The sequence below is a fragment of the Python bivittatus genome, unplaced genomic scaffold (genome assembly GCF_059951505.1).
Source record: "Python bivittatus isolate LINGU-HERP-01145 unplaced genomic scaffold, Pbiv_v1 ctg000020_np1212, whole genome shotgun sequence".
NCBI classification, from domain to species: domain Eukaryota; kingdom Metazoa; phylum Chordata; class Lepidosauria; order Squamata; family Pythonidae; genus Python; species Python bivittatus.
This window is the reverse complement of record NW_028277030.1, coordinates 85,825,611-85,845,564: the sequence shown is the minus strand read 5'-3', so window position 1 is coordinate 85,845,564 and position 19,954 is coordinate 85,825,611. Positions and strand designations below refer to the sequence as shown.

At 36.5% G+C, this 19,954-nt stretch overlaps 1 protein-coding gene across 6 annotated transcripts in view; it reads right to left on the bottom strand.

Moving 5' to 3' along the window:
• SMOC2 (SPARC related modular calcium binding 2) overlaps positions 1-19,954 on the bottom strand; it is a 137,572-nt gene that overhangs the window by 64,414 nt on the left and 53,204 nt on the right. For 3 of the 6 annotated variants that reach the window (XM_007427715.4, XM_015887983.3, XM_015887984.3), the window contains exons 3-7: positions 18,917-19,023; positions 16,024-16,123; positions 10,669-10,716; positions 4,382-4,465; positions 3,361-3,435 (exon numbers count right to left, since the gene is read on the bottom strand). In XM_007427715.4, the coding sequence (XP_007427777.1) occupies positions 3,361-3,435; positions 4,382-4,465; positions 10,669-10,716; positions 16,024-16,123; positions 18,917-19,023 (414 nt within the window). The remainder of the gene's footprint in view (positions 1-3,360; positions 3,436-4,381; positions 4,466-10,668; positions 10,717-16,023; positions 16,124-18,916; positions 19,024-19,954) is intronic. The other 3 variants (XM_007427713.4, XM_007427712.4, XM_088151139.1) reach the window with 2 other exon arrangements.

The window sequence follows — 19,954 nt, the reverse complement described above, 5'->3', positions numbered from 1 at the left end:
CCATATTCATCCTCAAAATTCCTCCCTTCTGGTCACGAAACACAATTCTTTCCTTCCTGTCACCTACGTGGCAATAGGAACAGCAGCTGCAGAATAACTTCCCTGCCCTTTTTATATTTACATTAGCCCTGGATAACAACAGAGCTCAGGGAGTCATAAGAGAGATCAGTTCTTACTTGGTCTCTCCTTATCCTCCAAAAGCCTTATGCCTTGGATCCTGGTGCACTATTAGCGAGGTTGTCATGAAGAATGATGGAAAGAATAAATTATTTCCCTTCTTCTCCCAATTTCCCAAACCTTCTGCTTCTACATCTGCTACAATTTTCTAGGTAAGTGAAGGAAAGGGGGGTTGTGTTGAGGAAGAATGAGGGCTTTGTGAGAATGGCCTTGAGGATGACAGTTTGTCCTTGAAGGACTGTGGCATTTTCCTAGAATATAAAAGTTGATTTATATTTAAGGGAAAACATGAATAAGTGTTGAATTAATCTTGGAAGCATCCTAGGTGGTGGGAGAAAACCCACTGGAAAACTGTTCCAGTTTCCCATAGACACCATCAGATCATTGCATACAAAAACTTGATAAAACTAAAGAAAATACTTCCATTCCTCTTAATCAGATACATAGTAGAACTATTCTCAACAGATTTATATCCTACAATATATTAAAGATATATCATCAAGGTAAAACTGCCAGTGATATATTAATACATGAGATGAATGCATTATTCAGAACTATGACTGTTTTTATTTATTTATAGTGTGGGTGGGGGGATACTTTAATCTTCCCTCCCCTGCCACAAAGTTGATAAAAACACCTCCCATTGGTGCCAATGGGACCATGATTGGGAAGCTCAGCATGAAAACATAAAAAGAAAAGAAAAAAAACCCAAATGCACCTCCTAATAGTACCCTAAACAAGAAGTTTAGTTTGGCCCTCAGAGGAAATGGGAGGGAACAAAAAGTGCTCTTTCAATTTAATTTAAAATTGCTACCATTACTGTTAGTAAAATTTATGTATTCTTTTATTACTATAATTTATAACCCACATTCCTACAGAATTTTATGCATGACACAATTTTGTGTGGAAGCCTGTAGAGAGACTATAAATGGCCCATAACTTATCAGGAGGGACCACCATCTACAACAGAAAGATAAGACCATGTTGGGGGAGAGGTAAGGAAGATATAAAGGAAGACTAGAAATGAAGTTAGATAATAACAGGGAGCTTGAAGAGATAAGGTGGAAATAGGGTGATCCAAAACAATGTTTGCTATCCATTTAGTCTTTAAATATATGGGGGTTGCAAAACAGATGGAAAGATGTTTCCAGATAAATAGATCCATTAGGAATCGTAGATGAGGAAAACAAAAGGATTTGTCCATTTCTGTATGATGTGGTTAGCTTTTTCTATGCTAACCTAGAGCAAGACATAAACAAGAAAGGCAAGGGAATGATAAAAAGAAATGAAGGCAAGGACTAAGAGATTGAATGTACTTTAAAAAGTGGTATGGAAAAAAGAATTCAGCCTGGGAGGAAAAGTGGGCAATGAAAACCATCGAAAATGAAAGAAATGGGAATACATCTGTCTGAAGATTGCTCCTGCATTGCACTTCTGTTTAAATTACACTGATTAGCCCTGCCCCAAATGACTTGCATGCTGCTTAGTCACAATCTGGCATTTGCCCATACGGGTGTCTATAAGGAATGAAGTTTCATATGTTTACACTATACGTATGAATGAAAAGGGCAGGACTAGCTGTCAGCAATGAGAGTGTAATTACGGTACAATCTCACTCACATATGCCTACTACAGTGCATATCTGCTGCAGGTATCAAATGTTGGTTGGGTTTTTCTAAAGGTTCTCTGATTTATTATATTGCTTTGAAACTAATCATTGACCACCATGAATAGATTGCTGGAAAAAATATATTCAACTTGTTCAACATTTGTTTTATTCTTCTATATTCAGCAACCTTGTTCCTTCTCAGCATGTATCTTTTCTTTAGAGCCATTTTTCTCCAGGCTCCCATTAAATGCATTGCTGAGGTCCATTTGATTAGGCAAAAGGAGAAGAGGACGGCAGAGGATGAGATGGTTAGATAGCATCACTGAAGCAATGAGCATGAAACTGAGCAAACTCAGGGAGGCAGTGAAAGACAGGAAGGCCTGGTGCGATATGGTTCATGGGGTCACGAAGAATCGGACACGACTTAACGACTGAACAACAACATTGCAGGCCATGGACAAACTCCTGTGGGCTTGCCAGATAAAATTGGATTCCAAAAGTGTTGGGAAAGAAAATGATGTTGAAAAAAAAATCAGCATCAAAACAATACAAATTTTGGACATTAAAAAAAAGGTTTCAATTCAAAGTCATTTGATAAAGCAGAAAAAAATCACCAGTCATGAGGATTATTGTAGAGGTAACCCAAAGTCAGATGTGCCTTTGTGTGTACATAGGATTAAATGCCTTGAAGAGATTTATTAATCTATTGAATATAAGAGAATAAGGAATTGGAGGAACAAAAGGATAAATTTCAGAAACTTTATTCATTACATTTATATTTTATTTTTTCTTCCAGGAGTTCAAAGGGTATATATAACATTCATGCCTCCAATTTCATCACTGTATTAACAACTGTGAGTTCATCTGCCCTCAGAAAACAGGTCTGTCCCAAAGCTTCTAGAAAGATTTCATGAGTGGGTGTGGATCCTGAATCTCCTAGTTCTAGATGAATATCTTAAAAGGAGATAACTACAGTGTCCCCAGTAATTTTAGAGTATGTAGAAGGGAGGAAGGTAGAAACCTTTGCCATTCAGATGCTGCTAGCAAGTAAATGTACACTCTGATCCTATGCACACATACAAAGAAATCACACAGTTTATTGGAACTTGGAACCAATCAAATATGCTGCAATTTGTATCTGTAAGAGGATATATTTGTAAAATGGACTGCTGGTAAAAACACTGAAAAGCAAATGATGAAGTTATCAAATTAAAGATAGTACCAGACTCACTGATAAGAAATATGAGCATCAAAATGTGGGAGAAAATCAGGGCTCAAAGGCTAATTGAATATATACCCCTCAGCAAGTAATATATAAACATATAAAAATAATATCCTGTTGGAGTTTAGTTTTGAGTTGATAACTTTTTTTTAACCTTACAAAGATAAAACCACTTTGGAAAAGGCTTTTAATTTGTATATCCTAGTATAGGAGAAGTGATACCTGAGATTATTTATTTATTTGATTTATATTCTGCTTATTCTTCCTTGCTGACCAGGCAGCAATCAAGACAACTTGAAAATATGAAGTTTACTGAAGCTGAGATGCTTCTAATTAAGTTTAATCAGCTTACCAGAATTTTTATTGGTCTTATTCTGTCTGCTCTTTACTTGCTCAGTCCATAATGTAGGGTAACGAGAAGCTATATCTAGAACAATAAAGAATAAAATCAGACTGTTACAGTGGAAAATCTAATTGCTAGCAAAGTACATTGATCCAAGAAATAAACAAATTATGTAATAAATACGTCAAGACAATTTCTTATTTAGGAATGTATTTAGAAAAAGTAGCATGATAATATTACAGGACGAACACACTGCATGTAAAAAATGTTCATGTTAAACAGCTTTATATTACACTAATAGCAAATTATGATCCTAAATTCTAACATTCCTGGCATAAATCCAGAAACAACATTGATTATTGACTGAATAACCAGGGTGAATCAGGGACAATGGGATAATATTGGAAAAAACTAGTAAAGCTGCCAGGTTTTGAGAGATGACAATTAAAAAGCAATTCTGTGCATGTTAACTCAAAATGAATTCCCACTGCATTCAATACAAGATACTCTTAGACTGTTAGGATTGGAGATTTAGCTACAGAAATAACTGCTTAGGCATCTATCTGTCTGTCTGTCTGTCTGTCTATCGTCCATCCATCCATCCATCCATGGTTTTGTGAACAATTTAGAGGGTTTGGCTTTCTACTTGCAAATGGAGTTGCTAGGATATCTCATATAGTCTAATGACCTGCTATGGTTATAAATCCACTATAAATCCTTACTGAGATCAAGTTCAAAACCAACAAAAGATCCTTTTGTTACTTTAAAGTCTAATCAAGGTATGTATGGGCATTACCATGGTTGAAGTCCAACACAACTGGAGGAAAAGTGATATAATATCATGAACTAGAATCCACTTCCTCAGATATAGGAAGTGACTTTCATCAAACATATAGAAGAGCTAATAGATTATTTCCTTCCAGAGTAAAAAACCTGGCCATATTTTCTGTAATATGTCATAGACAATTTTTCTAACAAAATACAGCTAAAATTGCCATGGACTTCCCTTCCCATTTCTAGAAATTCTCACCTTCTTCATCTCCTTGGGGCTGAGGCTCCAGTGCAGGAGCTGAGGCATCATCTGAATTCAGAATGGAAAAGATTTGCAAGGAGACTACAATTATGAAAGTAAGCTAAATAAGTGCACGTATATAATAAATTATTTGAACAAAGCCAACTAGTTAATAAATTAACAATTCCAATTTTTACCACACAAATCAGAACACAAGAATTATACAGACAGATATTTTTTAAAGCATTTTAGCCATTGTATTGATTAAATCAGAAGCAATTGTGGGGCTTTCTGTAATGTGCAAGAAAATTTCAGTAAACCCATTCCATTTCAGTAATCCCATTCAGTAATAAAGGACAGGTCTAATAGTTTCTTATTTTCCCATATTCCAAAGAAGCTGATGTTATATAATAATTCTTTAAAATTTAGCTTCCTAAAGAGCAGGGAAAACTTGCACAGGAACAAGGATGCCAAGATGTACATGTGTCCACAGGCAAAATAAGCCACTTTAGTATATGACTCCAGTCATGTAATTCCAATAGCATGTTCTGTATTTCAGCATATAATTGCATCATATTCATGGCAAACAGGTTTAAAGTGTGCACAAATCATACTTTAAAAAATCACAAAGATCTCACATTTAATTTAATGTATTTATTTACCCTAGTATTTATTTAGGCACCAAGTAGCATAAATTCCCAAGGGAGCTTATAACCCAAATGCAATGCTTAAATAAGATGCAAAACAATAAAAATTATTAATAATTCAAACATGGATTTTAAAGCAGTTTATGGGCCTTGAATTATTTACAAAGCTTGCATAACTAAAGAAACTTTACATTTATAAGACTGTTCAATTTTTGCTATTTTTAGTTGTTTATAAATTGTTAGCTACTCCTTTCTGTGTAAGAATGTGGAATATTAATTGAAATAATGAAAAAAACAATTAAAAAATTGCATGCTACTGTCAAAAAGATCTACCTTTGTTTAGTTAGAGATACTTGTCAAAAGGTTTCAGAAGAATATCTTACAAATCAGATGTTAAGGTACACATAAGAGGTATGACTCATTTCTGCTTGTGTTCATAAGAAAACAATTCAGACATTTCCCATATATTTTCTGTGCATAGTACAAACCAGGCTGTAAGAAATAGTCCACACATAGTAGGCAACAAAAACAACATTTCAATGTACCAAATTCTTTCTTTGGTTGTCTACACACTCCAACTTTTTTTTTCTTTTACAAAGTTTTTATTTGCTTTCTTCTTGTGTTTTTTTCCCCTCCATATTTCTAAGTCTATCAGCAAGAGACGATACAGTATGAAGAGATCAAGGGTGATAATATATAAATTAAAGTTACAATACATGGTAAAATATTCCCCAAATCATAAAGCATTGGAAAATAATGCTTTTATCATTTACATCTCAAAAGAGTTATTTCATACGTCAGGCTTGGAAAATGTTATGTTTACTTGGTTAATGCTTAATTCTGAAAAAAATGTTCACCTTATCTATAATTTTTTTTTAAAAAAAATGATGTCTTGTAAAAATGGAGAAAACACTTCTTTGTGTTTTAAAAGGGAAAACAACTATATATGCATTGCATGCATCATTTACAAAATATATCTGGGCACCCCCTCAATGATATTTTACTTGATTCTAACTGTCCTAATTCCCCTATGTAAACTATGCTGTTTATACTCTACTGGTAAGACGATGCTGCAATGCTGATCGTTCCCAGAAGATGGTGATGATGCTGGTAATATTGTCTAAGACACTGACTATCAGCCTATGGGGTTCCATGTTGCTGTATTTTATTCAGCTATTTTTATACCTACCTCAGGAATGGATACCTATGGACCTCCAGATGTTGTTGAACTAAAATTTCTAACTAGAAGAGCCATTGGCAAGAAATACTGGGAGTTACAATTTAGCAGTATCTGGAGGGGCACCAATATCCCTTGTCTGCTTGAAACAGAAACTTTGCACTAGTGTAGTTAATGATAGATAAGATGCTCCACAAAATTCCCCATAGTCATATCATTATCAAGGCCCTCTGTGTCCAATGCTATATGCAATATAACAATATTGCATTTTGCAGCTGGTCTAGATTATCAGTGGAGTTTGTTGCCAAAGAAGCTGTAGTAATATTGTTGGTTATCTGTGGGAGGCCAGTGATTTTTCTTATAACCCTAAAACTAAATTACTGCCTTTAAATACATCGTTCCATCAGATACGATGGAATACAACTCCCAATGACAGTGCTGGCTGGATTGTAAGGTAGATGAGTTAGTAATGATTATTTGTCAGAGACAGCTCAAGTTTAGTAATGATGGGGTAGCTAGTAAACCTAAGGAATCTTTTTGGCAAAATATAGCTGGCTTCCACTCCTACCCTTTGAATGAATGAGCAGTGAGCTGCATTGTTCTCAAGTTGTATCTACCACCCAAGCTTGCTCATCTAAGGTCCATGGAGCCCATGGTATTTCTTCTGTCAGCACTGCCTCCTGGTCCATTATCCTCTGCATGGAGGTGCAGATAAAAAGTGCATTATCCACATAGAGCTACCTTGCAGATAAGGATACCTACTGGGGATACCTAGTGGGGATTCTCACTCTGCAGCCCCCCAAAACAGATGTACATTCTGCATACCACCAGTGTTTCAAAATGTAAATTCCCGCAGTAGCAATTAAAACTGAATGCAACAGAGGCAGTCCTATTTATGATTCTGTTCAATATGGAAAAGAAAGGTCCATAAAACCCTAAAGCAAGTTATAGGCAACTGAATAAGCACTTTCTGCACTTTGAAGTTCCAATTCCATTTTTAAATCTTCGTATCATTGTTTTAAAGGGCTGAAAATATAAGGAACATGTTGAGCTGATTCCTGCAAAAATTTTCAACATAAAATATGCTGATCTTTCAGAATATATGTTGGCTATGGCTGGGCAACTGGGATCTCAAGATCCCTCTTAAGTGTCACTCTAGATACTTCAGTAATGAGGAATTAAACCTTACAGGCATTCTGCCAAGCTTACGTAAATAGGTTATGGCAGCTGGCTGGCCTCAGCAACAACCAGCACAAAAGCAGAACTTTGCTTGGTAAAACATTCAGCTTCACACCTGCTTTTATTCCCTGTGTCTCAAGCAGAGTGTGTAGTTAGAGGCCGGTGATAACATTTCTTTCTTCACGGCTGCTCTGCCTCAACATTCAGGCAAAGTTTAAAGAGAGTACATAGCATATTCAGTACTTTGCATACTACTAAAAATGCCTAATTTATGATCTGTATTGAGTTTCTTTGGAAAAGCTATCGACACCTGGAGCTGACATATTTGCCTAGCAAATGTATGAAAGAGAGATTGCCCTCAAGTAAGATATATACACAGCTCAAATTACTCAGTTGAAACAGCTACTGGTTATTTTCATATAAAATGGTTAAGGCTGCTATGGTTCCTACAGGAGTATAAATCAAGGATAGTTATATAATGTTGGACTGACATTATATAACTCAGCTTTCCTGAGCTTGAGCACTTCAGTGCAAATCACTAAAACAAAAAACAAAACAAAAAATTGCTAAATAAACTTGAATATATATCCCCATTAATCTTGGGCATAATTCCACTGGCTACACTGGGAGGTAAACTGGTCCAGACAGATACATGAATGATTTCAGCACAGGCACATAAAATGTTATAAGGATAACATTAATAAAAACGACTTGGCTCTGAATACAACCCATCAGTTTAACTCATTACAATAAGTCACAGCCAGAAATTTTAACCTCCATTACCGGAGGAGTGAATAAAAGAGATCTCCATAGTTTAATCCTAAACAGAACAGAGTTTAGAAAAAGATTCAGAGTGGTGTGGAAGGCAGTAGCCTAAAGACTTTAAGGACTGATAAGTAGAGCACAAATCCCACTGACTGCAAGTGAACGGTATGTGAGAATACATAATAAGAACTCATAAAAAGAAAATATAGACAATGGATTTGGGAGTGGAACATGAGTAAGATTGAGTGAAACTGAACTTGATAGATGAGCCAATTTATCTTTATCTGCCTAACCATCATTTCATCCTGTTTCTGTGAGGACTTTTAAAAATACCAATTCTACACTAGACTACACTACACATTTCTCCTAACATGCGCCTTACATACTATTTTGCCAGCATTTCTTCTAAGATAAGGCATTTCTTCACAGGAGTTTCATAGCTATATGCAATGCTAGGCACATATAACTTTCCTAAAAACGATGTGTGCACTTTTGCCTATATTTTTAATTGGCAAAATTGGCAAATATTGTAATAAAATTTCATGTCCTACACATATTATTTCAGGGACTACAAATTAGTTAAACTCCCATAAAAATGCAAACTAACCTAATTTCTCCCTCCCCTCCTGGTGGGCGGGGGGGCTGGGGGAGGAGCAATCCTCATAATCCCATACATCAGGATTGGGCAGCGTATGCCTTTCAGATGTGGCTGGATTGCAGTGCCTATTATCTCTCACCGCTCACCATGTTGGCCAAGGCCGATGAAAGCTATTGCTCAGCCACACCTGGAGAGCTCCATGTTGCCTATCTCTGTCCTATATTATAAGATCTACAAACACATGTAGAAGCTTAGAGATCCATGAGTATTCCCCTGCTAGCCTTTGGCTTTTCTTTGTATCTAAACAGAACATTAACAAGAAGACGGGAGAGCATTCACAGACTGAGCTCCCTTTGAGCAGGATGGGAAAAGAGGAAAAACAAAAAAGAGACAGCACGCATCCCTTGGAGTCCAGCACCGAGTCCCAAGTGTAAAAAGTGGAAACGATATACCTAATATCAACATCTTTGAGGCTTGCTGAAGCTTGGGAACCCACCTTCCCTCCCAAGGTTCCATGAAAATGACTAATCTTAGGGTCAGGAAAAAGAAGCTTTGCTGGTTCATTTTCATGGCCCTACTCAAAAGCTTTCAGGCAAGGGCGCTCCTCCTCAAATGTTTTTGGAAGGGTTCCTACTTCAGTGTTTATAGTACCTCTGCATCTGCTGAGCAAACCTCACAGGGTAAAAGTTTAAAACTAGTGCCAGAGGGGTGTCACTGCTTATATTTAACTGGGATATATTTGCAACAGTATTTTTCTCCTTACTCCTATTTCGTACTCACAGTCCTGCTTTTTCCCAGAGTTATCTCCATTTAATCCTGGATAATTTGAATGTTTAAATTACCTACTCAAAATATTTATATCCCACCTTTCCAAACAGCTAAGAATAAAAAATATATATAATTCTACATATGAGAAATTATCCATACTTATCTTCATTTGGAGTAGGTTAGAACCACATTCTAGCTTGTACTTTGAAATGTCCAGCTAGAACACTCTCAAGAAGATTTAACTTCCAATAAATACACTGGGATGAGGCCTCTCTACTACCAGGGAAATTTATTTTCAAAAATAATGAAGATAGATACTTGAAATAGCAGGATACACAGCTCAAAGTCATATGGTCCTGGCACTGGATCAGGGAGGCCTGGGTTCAAGCTGTTGCTCTGTCACCTCCCTGGACAATTTTTAGTCAGTTGCTCTTTAATAGCCTAGGCTACATCACTAGGTTGATGACTGCTGAGTGCTACCCCAAGTTCTTCCAAACAATAGCAGACTTACTTACAGATAAACACTCTCTCATTTTAAGCACAATACAAAGGAGCCAATATCTATATCTAGATATAGACCCCCCCTCAAAAAAAGTATGTGTTTAATCAAGGAAGCGTGTGCCAGTTGTTCCCAGTTTCTACTGAGATATATCCAAGAAAAAAACAGATATTCCAAATACATCACTAAAGGATAGCTCCACACTTTTCCAGGAACAAACACTCCTGGCCCTTCAGAGGAATCTGAAGATCTGGCTCTGCCATCTGGCCTGGGGTGAGGAGGGGGATCATCAAGTGTGGGGTTGGCTAGTCCCTTAGTGGCCTGGCATTGCTGCCTTGAACCATCGGCCTCCTGGATTTTTTCCCTTTTATTTTTGTGAATGTGAATTGTTATAGGTTTTAACTGTATATTTATTTATTGTTTTAACATGTTGTGAGCCACCCAGAGTCCCCCATTGGGGGGAGATGGGCAGGGGACAAATTTAATAAAAAAATAAACAAACAAATGATGTCAGGTTTGACATTAATCCTGGGTTTAGCAATGAAATAAGAAGCTGGGCTGCTTTTTAGATCTATTGAAATATATTGAACTCTATATAAATGAAAACAAATTTTCATACCTAATGGAGACTGATTATATATAATTTATAATATTAAATAATATGATATTTACCTGTTTTTCCTGTACCTTCACGCTGTGGCAGCTTCTCATTTAGAGATCCTAAAAGGTAAGGCAAAAAGAAAAGAAGAAACATTGAAAGGGATTAGTTGTGTAATCAAAATTCAAACTGGAGTAGGAGAATTGCTGCTTAGGCATTTATTAAAGCAGAGAGAGAGAAGAATGAGGTTTTTGGTAACTCTCTTACTTCATAATGTATCATTCTATAAAATTATTCTATATTCCTGGACTCATAGCGCTTGACTCATAGGAAACTTTTACAGAAGAAAACAATTTTAAGATACTGTAAAAAAAAAAAAATTGCACGGAAATCGTAATGAACAGTGGCTGCATCACATTTTCAGCAATAACGTAACACCTGTTTCAAAAGTTCCTTCCCTCTCCCAAAGGCTTGACATCTCTGGAATGTCTTTTAGCTCCCTAAATGTTGATCTCTTGACTCAGGGAGTAGTAAAAATGTCTGTGTTGCATCTGGTGCATTTCAGCAAACAGTTTGTGGAGGATGGGAACATATAACTTTATGCTGTCAATGAAGCCCATCTGATGTACTCTGTACCTCTCAAGTTGTCCAGTGCTCTCACAATAGTGGACTAATGGAGGAGGGAGGAGAGGTCTGTCTCACTGTTATGAGTTACAACATGACTTCAAACATCTGATTGGATTGTACTTGGATGGGGAGTATCTAAGAGAGGAAAGTATGTAAATGGGTTCAAGCTGACACCTGACTTCTTTGACAATAATGAAAAACAAAAACATCTGGATCAAGTATGCATTCCATTCCCATTGATCTAAATGGTTTTGCCTGAAAGAAGTTGAAACATATTAGTAATCAAAAGGTCAAACAATCAGGAATGCTATTTACATAGAGTTACACTACTGTCAGCATACAGTCAGGTAACAAATTATCAGAGATTTCAGTCAATTGGTAGACTACTGAAGGTTGAATCAAGGAGATTTGAATTAGCTATAAAGTATGGTGGGTGGTCTAATGGACATAACCTGAATAAATCTAGTGAAGATTCAAACAGACCATCAAATGGAGAGTGGCTGGATAGTGGTAATAGATAGGGGTATTGTCTGCCCAACAATTAACAAAGGAAGAAAATCCAAAGGAAATAAGCCTTAGATAATGCAGTTAGTGGTTAATTTATCTTCTAATAATTTTAGGTTGGAGGAATGTGAACTTTTAAATAAGCATTGTCCCCAGCTCTGCAACTTTAAAAAAGTGGACATTTTTAAAAACAAATTGCAGTCATGGTCCAAAAGAGTGCAAGAAACACAAAAAGTATAGCAATTTGATATGCACACATTTCCATCTAAATACATACATGCCTGCTACAAAAATACAGTCCTGTTACATGAAATTCCAACTTGTGAAAGATCCCTTTTTATGTAAAATATGTGACTCAAAAGACACATGTCACAAGCTCCTGTTTCATAAAATAAATTTAGATTGTCATTTATCAGAAATTTGAGTGAATGGCTTCAATCAAACCTGCTATAGAACTTGTGGTTGCTACAAGTTACATTACATTGGATCCAGTTACACTGAACTTTTTGCAAAAGTACTATGTTCCGAGTTATCTCCAATGGTCAAAATTCTCCCCAGTTCATATTGAACTTCAGCTACATCATGCTCACATGTGCATTCAAAGAAAATCCTGTAAAATATGCTGAATTTACTGGAACTTATTTGGCTGGGGACAACTGCCTGCTGCTGTTAGATCTTCCATTTATTGTCTTTGGGAAAAAAAAATCCTTAAGATCTGGAAACCATTTTATTGACACATCAAAGGGATTACTATGGGCAAGCAGTTTATTAGGATAACCGAGGCAATTTCTTTCCCAAAACCAAACCAAAAACCCAAATTGAAGGGATCTGCTTCCTGAAGGAAATACAGCTGCCATCAACTATATTGAGAAGCCATGTCCCTCCCTCCATCAAGTGCCACTTGGCAGTAGCCATTCCATCAGGCTACAGAAGAGAAAAAGATGGGAACAGGATTACTCCATCAGCTCAGCTGGAAGCTCTACTTTTTATTTTATTTTATTTTATTTTTACTTCTCTCCTTCAACTGTTTTCTATTTGGCCTTTAAAAACACTGTAACTAAGAATTAGTGAATGAGTTCACTTTTCTTTCTCCCCTCCAGATCACTTTTTCTATAAGCTTGTGAACAGGGACAATCTTAGTTTTACTGATACATCAGCCACTCTTTTTGCGGGGAGAAGAAAAGATCCATAGAGGTTTCTGAGGGATCAGAGGAGTAAACTGCAGGATATGTTGTTGATGTTGTTGTGTTGTGTAACTGGGAGTGGCCTGATCTGGTATAGAATGGAATAACATGGTATAATGTTGTTTAAGCTTCCCACTACATTGGTTTAGATAAATGTACACACTCCTTTGTTTAGAATGATTTATTCCACCTTTATACCAGAAAGACTTCTAAAAACAAATGGGTTAGGAGAACAATAAAATTCCTTCACCCTCATTTCAATTGGGTCAATTGTGTACTTACATTCCAAAGGAAAAAACTGATGAACACTGGAATGGTGGCTGCATGATATGTATTTTATAGATTGTGGACTTTTAACTGATAGTCATAACTTTGTGCTTGAAGACTTGCTTCCAAAGCAATAATTTACATCAAAAATATTCATGAAAAACAAACACATTTAAAGATTTTTTTCCCCCCATGAAAAGTACTACACTGCCTCCTTCCATGGCTCTCACTGAAGCATTCCCTGTTCTAGTTATCCAAATATTCAGCACTGGGTCAGCTGTTTTAACAAGACAGGATGCACAGGGTCAAGTCTGCAGACAACCAACTATGGTCACTTGTCCAAGAATCATGTCTACATCCAAAGGACAAGCAAACTGAGTGGAGTATTGTAGTTGGACAATATAAAAACACAATCAATAAATATATAATAGAGATAGAGATAAATAGTATTATTCTGCATCTTCACCTCATTATTTTTTCATGCCCAGGATACAGGTTTTTTTAAATAGTCAGTTGGAATACTGAAAATGCACCAAGTGTTTTAGTAGCAACAAAAACACAATTGTTCAACCTAGTATCTATTAGTGAGGCAAATCTTAATTTATCTTTAAAACAGGAAGGAAATGTATACCATTTTAAACATGGTCTTTCAGAACAAGCATTTAAAATTGCTGTTTTGAACTTACTTTGACTTTTTTTTTTCAAAAGTTGTACAATTCTATTATTTCTAGATACAGTGTTCAGTATAACATGACATTTATTTGAATTTGTATGCATTCCCACTGCAGATCTTTAAGACTATATCTTTTTTTTCTGAAGTATATGTTATATGTTAACATTGTGAACATTTTTTCCCTGACTAGAATTGCAAATAAAATTAGTAGATGAGAGACAGAAAATCAATTTGATTATACAACATGCAATTCTCACCAAAATCATCTCAGCCTTCAGCCCCACAGACTTCCTTTGATAAAAATTTTGCTTCCATTTGGTCAAGATCACTCACAGCAATACAATCTCGACCCTGTTTTTACACCTGTATGAATAGGATACACTGATTCTCCAGAATGCTATAAGCAACTGTGTTAATTGGTGTAGTTTGAACTGGGCAGGTCTCAAATTATTTGGGAAATGCCTTTTTATCTGGCATTATGCTTGTTGGTCTTTACCTAAAATACAGATAATGATATTTATACTGGCAGTTTGTGATCCACACAAGCTACTACACAGTGGACAAATATAATAATGTGTTCAACCAGTACCTTATAAGCACTGGTATGTAAGGTCCAAAAAACAAATCTGTAAAGGAAACTTTTTGGACTTCAGAACTGAAGCGCTATAATGGGAACATTTTTTTCCTCTACTCTCTTGTAGGAAACCAGAATATGGGCAATTGCCATGTGAACGCAAGATGATCCCAAACTATCCTGTTTGGAAACTGCTTTGTCCTCATTCCTTTTTTTTTTTTTTTGCATTTACAAAAATGCTAATTTTGTATTTAAAAACAGTAATATTGGAAAAGTCTGACATTTACAAAACAATCACGATAAAATATAGGTTGCAACTTCATGAGCATCAGTTTGGATTGAAAATCTAAAGCTAACTTAGATTTAGAACACTAATCTTCTATTCATATCCAAACCTCTCCCCCAGCATAATTCTGCTGTCAATTTTATGAATGTACGCCATTGACCATAATAAAATTTATGCCAGAATCCCAAGTATAGAATTGCAGCCTGAATGTCATGCTCAGGTCATTTGAGTTTCACGCTGAAGATTTATACAATTATACTCTTTAAAATAAGGTCAGCAGGAAATTGGTTTATTGTTTAAAGTACAGTTATCTATTACTCTGTGACATAAAGTTCATGGCTCCACTGAAATGATAGGAAACCAAACCACAGAGAAACCAAGAAGAATGATAAATCTAATACAATGTGATGCTCAATAGTGAAAATATAAGTTGGACTATTGCAAGTTATTCTACTTGGGGCTACTTTTGAAAAGCATCCAGAAGTTGCAACTGGTGTAAAATGGGGCAGCTAGGCTGCTAACCAGTGGTTGGATGCGGGGATCTCATAAAACTGGAATTGAAAGATCATCACTGGTTGGGAACTGCTTACCAGGCATAATATAAGGTGCTGACATGCAGTTTTAGAGCTCCAAATAGCTTAAGTCAGGTCCACTTCTTACAAACCTATTTGGGCAATAAGATCTGCAAAGGAGGTCCCCCTGGTGTTTGTTTGTGTGTGTGTGTGTGTGTGTGTGTGTGTGTTTGCATGTACCTTCAAGCCATTGTTGATTCCTGGAGACTTCCTGGACTAATCCCTGCAGTTTTCTTGGCAAGGTTTTTTGGAAGTGGTTTGCCTCTATCTTCTTCCTAGGACTAAGAGAGAGCGACTACCCCAAGGTGACCCAGCTGGCTTTGTGCCTAAGGTGGGACTACAACTCACAGTCTCCCCCTTTCTAGCATGATGCCTTAACCACTACACCAAACTGGTTTGCTGTCTCTTTCCTCCTGTTGTTAGAGACTCATTTATCTGGCATGTAAGAGAAGGCTTTCCCCTGTGTTGCTCCCAAGCTGGAGAATGCATTCAACCCTCACTGTAGAACAAAAGCCAACCTCTTACTTGTTAACTGACATCTGTGCAGTTTTGAATTATTATTTTTGTATTCTACATTTTATTTATTGTTAGAAGCATTTGAATAGAAAGGTACAATAATAAACAAATATTCAGTTTGGCAGGTAACTTCTGTATGTGGATAATTTGGTTCCATGTATCATGATAGATATAGAGTAAGAAAAGGTAAGAACAGTTTCTGCCACAATAACATATATATAGTTACCTGGGCAACGTGGAGTTTTATGTGCTACAGCTGTACCACTGATTGGACGACCATTAGGGGTGACACACCAACAGTAGCCTGTGTAACTATGGCACTGAACCTGTGAAAAAATGCCAAGTATTTGAAACTCAGAAAGAATATTTTAATATGTCACATTTTCTTGAGAGAGAATGCTGAGTTTTTTCCAGTTAGCATCTATAATAATTGAATCTTCCTTTTCAGAGTTTTGCAAAACCTAGTATCACATCAAAATCAGTAGGCCCATTTGTTTTTATGGATTATATTAAATGGATAAAGCTTGAAACTTGGATGAGAATAGACAAAACCTGAGCCTCATGATCTGATTGGGGAACCACTAATAGTATCTTCAGCAGATATTCAATGACAGCTCATTCAGAATGCAGTCATTTTTTTCCTCCTAACTATTGCATAGATGGAAAAATAAAATGATGTAATCTGAGTTGATTATAATTCAAATCAAGTCACAACTTTTCTCAAATTAGTCTTGTATGGTAATTTAATATGAATTAAGCCTGTCCATTTATTTTTCTCAATTTGGGGGAATACCAGTAGAGAAAAAATAATTATCTGAAGACCTGCAGCGTTAGAGGATTCTTCCCTTATTTCTAAAAGAACAGCTTAATGGAATGGTAGAATGAAAACTACTCTGGTTTAGTGGTTATGGGGTTGGACCCAGGTTCTGGTCCACTCCCAGCCAAACAAACTCCCTGGGTGGCTTTGGGCCAGCTATTTTCTCTCTTAGCCCAATGTTTCTCAACAGGTTGTTTTTGTGAGGAGGGAGTGCAATGTATGTTGCCTTGAGCTCCTAAATAAAAGGTAGGATATTAATCTTTTAAATAAGCAAATTCATAGAGCACATTCTATCCTCATTTAAAAGGCATAATAACACATCACACTGTAGCAGTATTCTCACTGGCCCTCCTGGTGGAAAGAAAAGAGTGGGCCATTCTGTTCCAAATCAGGCAAGAACACTGTGTCTCTCTCAGACTACTACTTCAAATAGCAGAAAACACTTTGTTATAAAAGCAAAAAAAAAAAAAACTTTTTCAAAAGTCACAAACACCTCTTTTTTGTGTTTGTGTGTAGAGGGGTACCTTACAAAAGTATGGAATGGATATTCAGCCCAACACTTCATTAACTGAGATTAATTAACTGCATTAACTCTCCATACCTGAAGCCCTGTTTGCCGTGAAGTTATCCAAATCATATCAAATCAGCTAAAATACAGGCTACCTAAGGCTGCAGCTACCTAAACTTTCCAGTTAGTAAACCCTATTCAGCTGAGCAGAATTACCAAAATAAATTTACTGAAATTACCCTAATAAGTTTTATTCACAGCATAGTGTCTGATCAATAAGGAGCAGTCATGCAATCCATCAAAAACAGTGTTTCATTGTTAGAAAGACAGTAACTGAATATCAGCTTACCCTTTGTAAAGTTTATGCTTTCAATAGAAGAGAATATATGTAGCTCAGGGTTGAACTGTGGAGTCCATGGTGCTCTCTAAGCTTGGTTGTTTGCTTGCAGATGTTTCATTACCCAACTAGGTAGCATCATTAATACTAGTGAGTGTGGAGTTTGCTCCCTGTTTATATACAGTAGCTCGCCCAGCCAGTGTTGGTGGGAGTGTGGTTTTCTCCTTGGTCATTCCTTGACCAAAACCAAACCAAAAGACCCAATAGCCCAAGAAGAAAAAACAGGAGTCATCTACAACATACAGTTTAAGGACTGTAACAGCCACTATGTAGGACACACATGCAGAAGACTAGCAGAATGCATCCGTGAACACCAATTAGTAGTCAGAAGACATATTGAAAACTCTTAAATCTCACAACACATGGACAGACTCAACCATAGTTTCAACTGGGAAACTGTGAGCATCCTAGACCAAGCTAAATCCAAAAATGCTAGAGAATTCCTGGAAGGTTGGGATTCAGACAAATCAGCCATCAATAGACACATAGAGATAAACCACATTTACACACCATTCAAAGAGACAATAAAAAAGCTAAAAAGGAAACAAAAACTTCCTCTCCAGCAGCCAACACCCAGATAAGCAGGGATTAACACAGATAAATAATCAAGCAGGAAACAATACCTTAATCAAGGAACTACCAAGGAGAAATCCACACCCCCACCAACACTGGCAGGGCAAGCTACTGTATATAAAGAGGGAACAAACCCCACACTCACTAGCACTGATGTATGTATCAGGGTATTACGCTATTCGGGTAATGAAACGTCTGCAAGCAAACAACCAAGCTCAGAGAACACCAAAGACTCAACAGTTTATGCTTTAAAGTGCTATGAATAAGCATTCACTCATAGCTAAGATAAATGTGTAACTTAACAGATGGGTAACCCAACTTTCAATAGAATCTCATAACATGCTTGTTTCTTCCATCAGTAGAATATGATGGAATCTCCAGATCCCTATGCACCCTCATAAGTTTTTTCTGGAGAGTCTTCAAACTTCCAAAATAATTTTTGAGAGCATGCTGGATTCTACAGGGTGGAGGAAAGGAGGAGACAATCTTACTGAGCTAGCAGAAATATACTAACACAACATTGGATATCATCGGATATATCTGGCCAAGTTTTTAAAATGCTTGCAAGAAATGAGACAGGAGACACTTTCCCAATACTGCTAGCAGTAGTATGAGTTCTTCATTTTAAGAACTTTCAGTTCTTAAGACTTCATGTTTGACTTTAAAAGTTATATATCTTCATATGAGCTCTTTTTATTTCAGAAAAAACACAGAGTTACTTCAGAACCAATCAATGATAACTCAAGGTCAGAAAAAGAAAGTAGTAATCAGATACTAGAGAAAGAGATGGGTGAAATGAATAATCAAAACTTGTTGCAATCAACCTGGCTATAAGTGCCATCATCATTGCATTCTGGGATGAATACTTGCTGGAACTCCTTGCGTGCTTGTTCCTGGGTATATTTCCTCTCTGCCACACATCGTGAAACATCTAAAGAAAGGAGATAAAATATTAAGTCCTGTGCAGATGAGAATATCACAACATTTGCATATGTTGCAGCAGCATTTTGCTGTTTACACTGGCTTCCAGTGGATTTCTTAGTCTAGCTCAAAGCTATGTGTGAATGGGGCTGAAAACAAAGTGACAAATTAAAGAACTCTCTAATTCTAAGCATGCCCCATGTACCACAAAATCATTCTTTAAAAATAAAAGCATCGGTTGAAGTCCAGTGCTTTGGAAGTCTGTCTATCTTCCCAGAAAAAAAAAAAAAGGATAAAAAATAATCCAAATAATAGAGCATCCTGGAAAATTAGAAGGGATGGTGGGAAGCAAATTCACACTATCACAGAACCTTGGCCATGAGCTCACAATATCTTCATAAATTTCAAAATGTGCATATCAGCTCAGAAACATCTATTGTGAATATTATTGGAATGAAATACTATGTTTTAAGTCAACCAAAAGCATTAGTTTCAGTACAAAGTAGAGCTCAGAGGAATTTGCATTCATATGTAAGTAATGATGAAAATGGATGATTTCAGAAATGTGATATGGCTGCTCTGTGTCAAGTTCCTAATTGAGTTCCCATGTGTAGATTGACTTAATTGGTATTTTAACAACTTGAATTTGTTTTCACAATATCATCAGAAGGAAGCAAAGGAATGAAACAAGGAATCTTAAAACCTTTGTTTTAGAAGAACCATCTTAAAAAAAAAGCCACACCTCAGAGAGCCTTCCTTCCAACTGACTTATTCAAGTAGGAAGCCCAACTGACAAAGATTAACTCTTTTTACAGGGGCACAAATGAGCCTACATACTATAAGTAGAAAGTGTGACAAAAGGTGCAAAAATGAAACCAACATTCTGGAAAAATGTGACAGAAATGGCAAAAATAGTCTCAGGTCTCTAAGTACATTGCTCT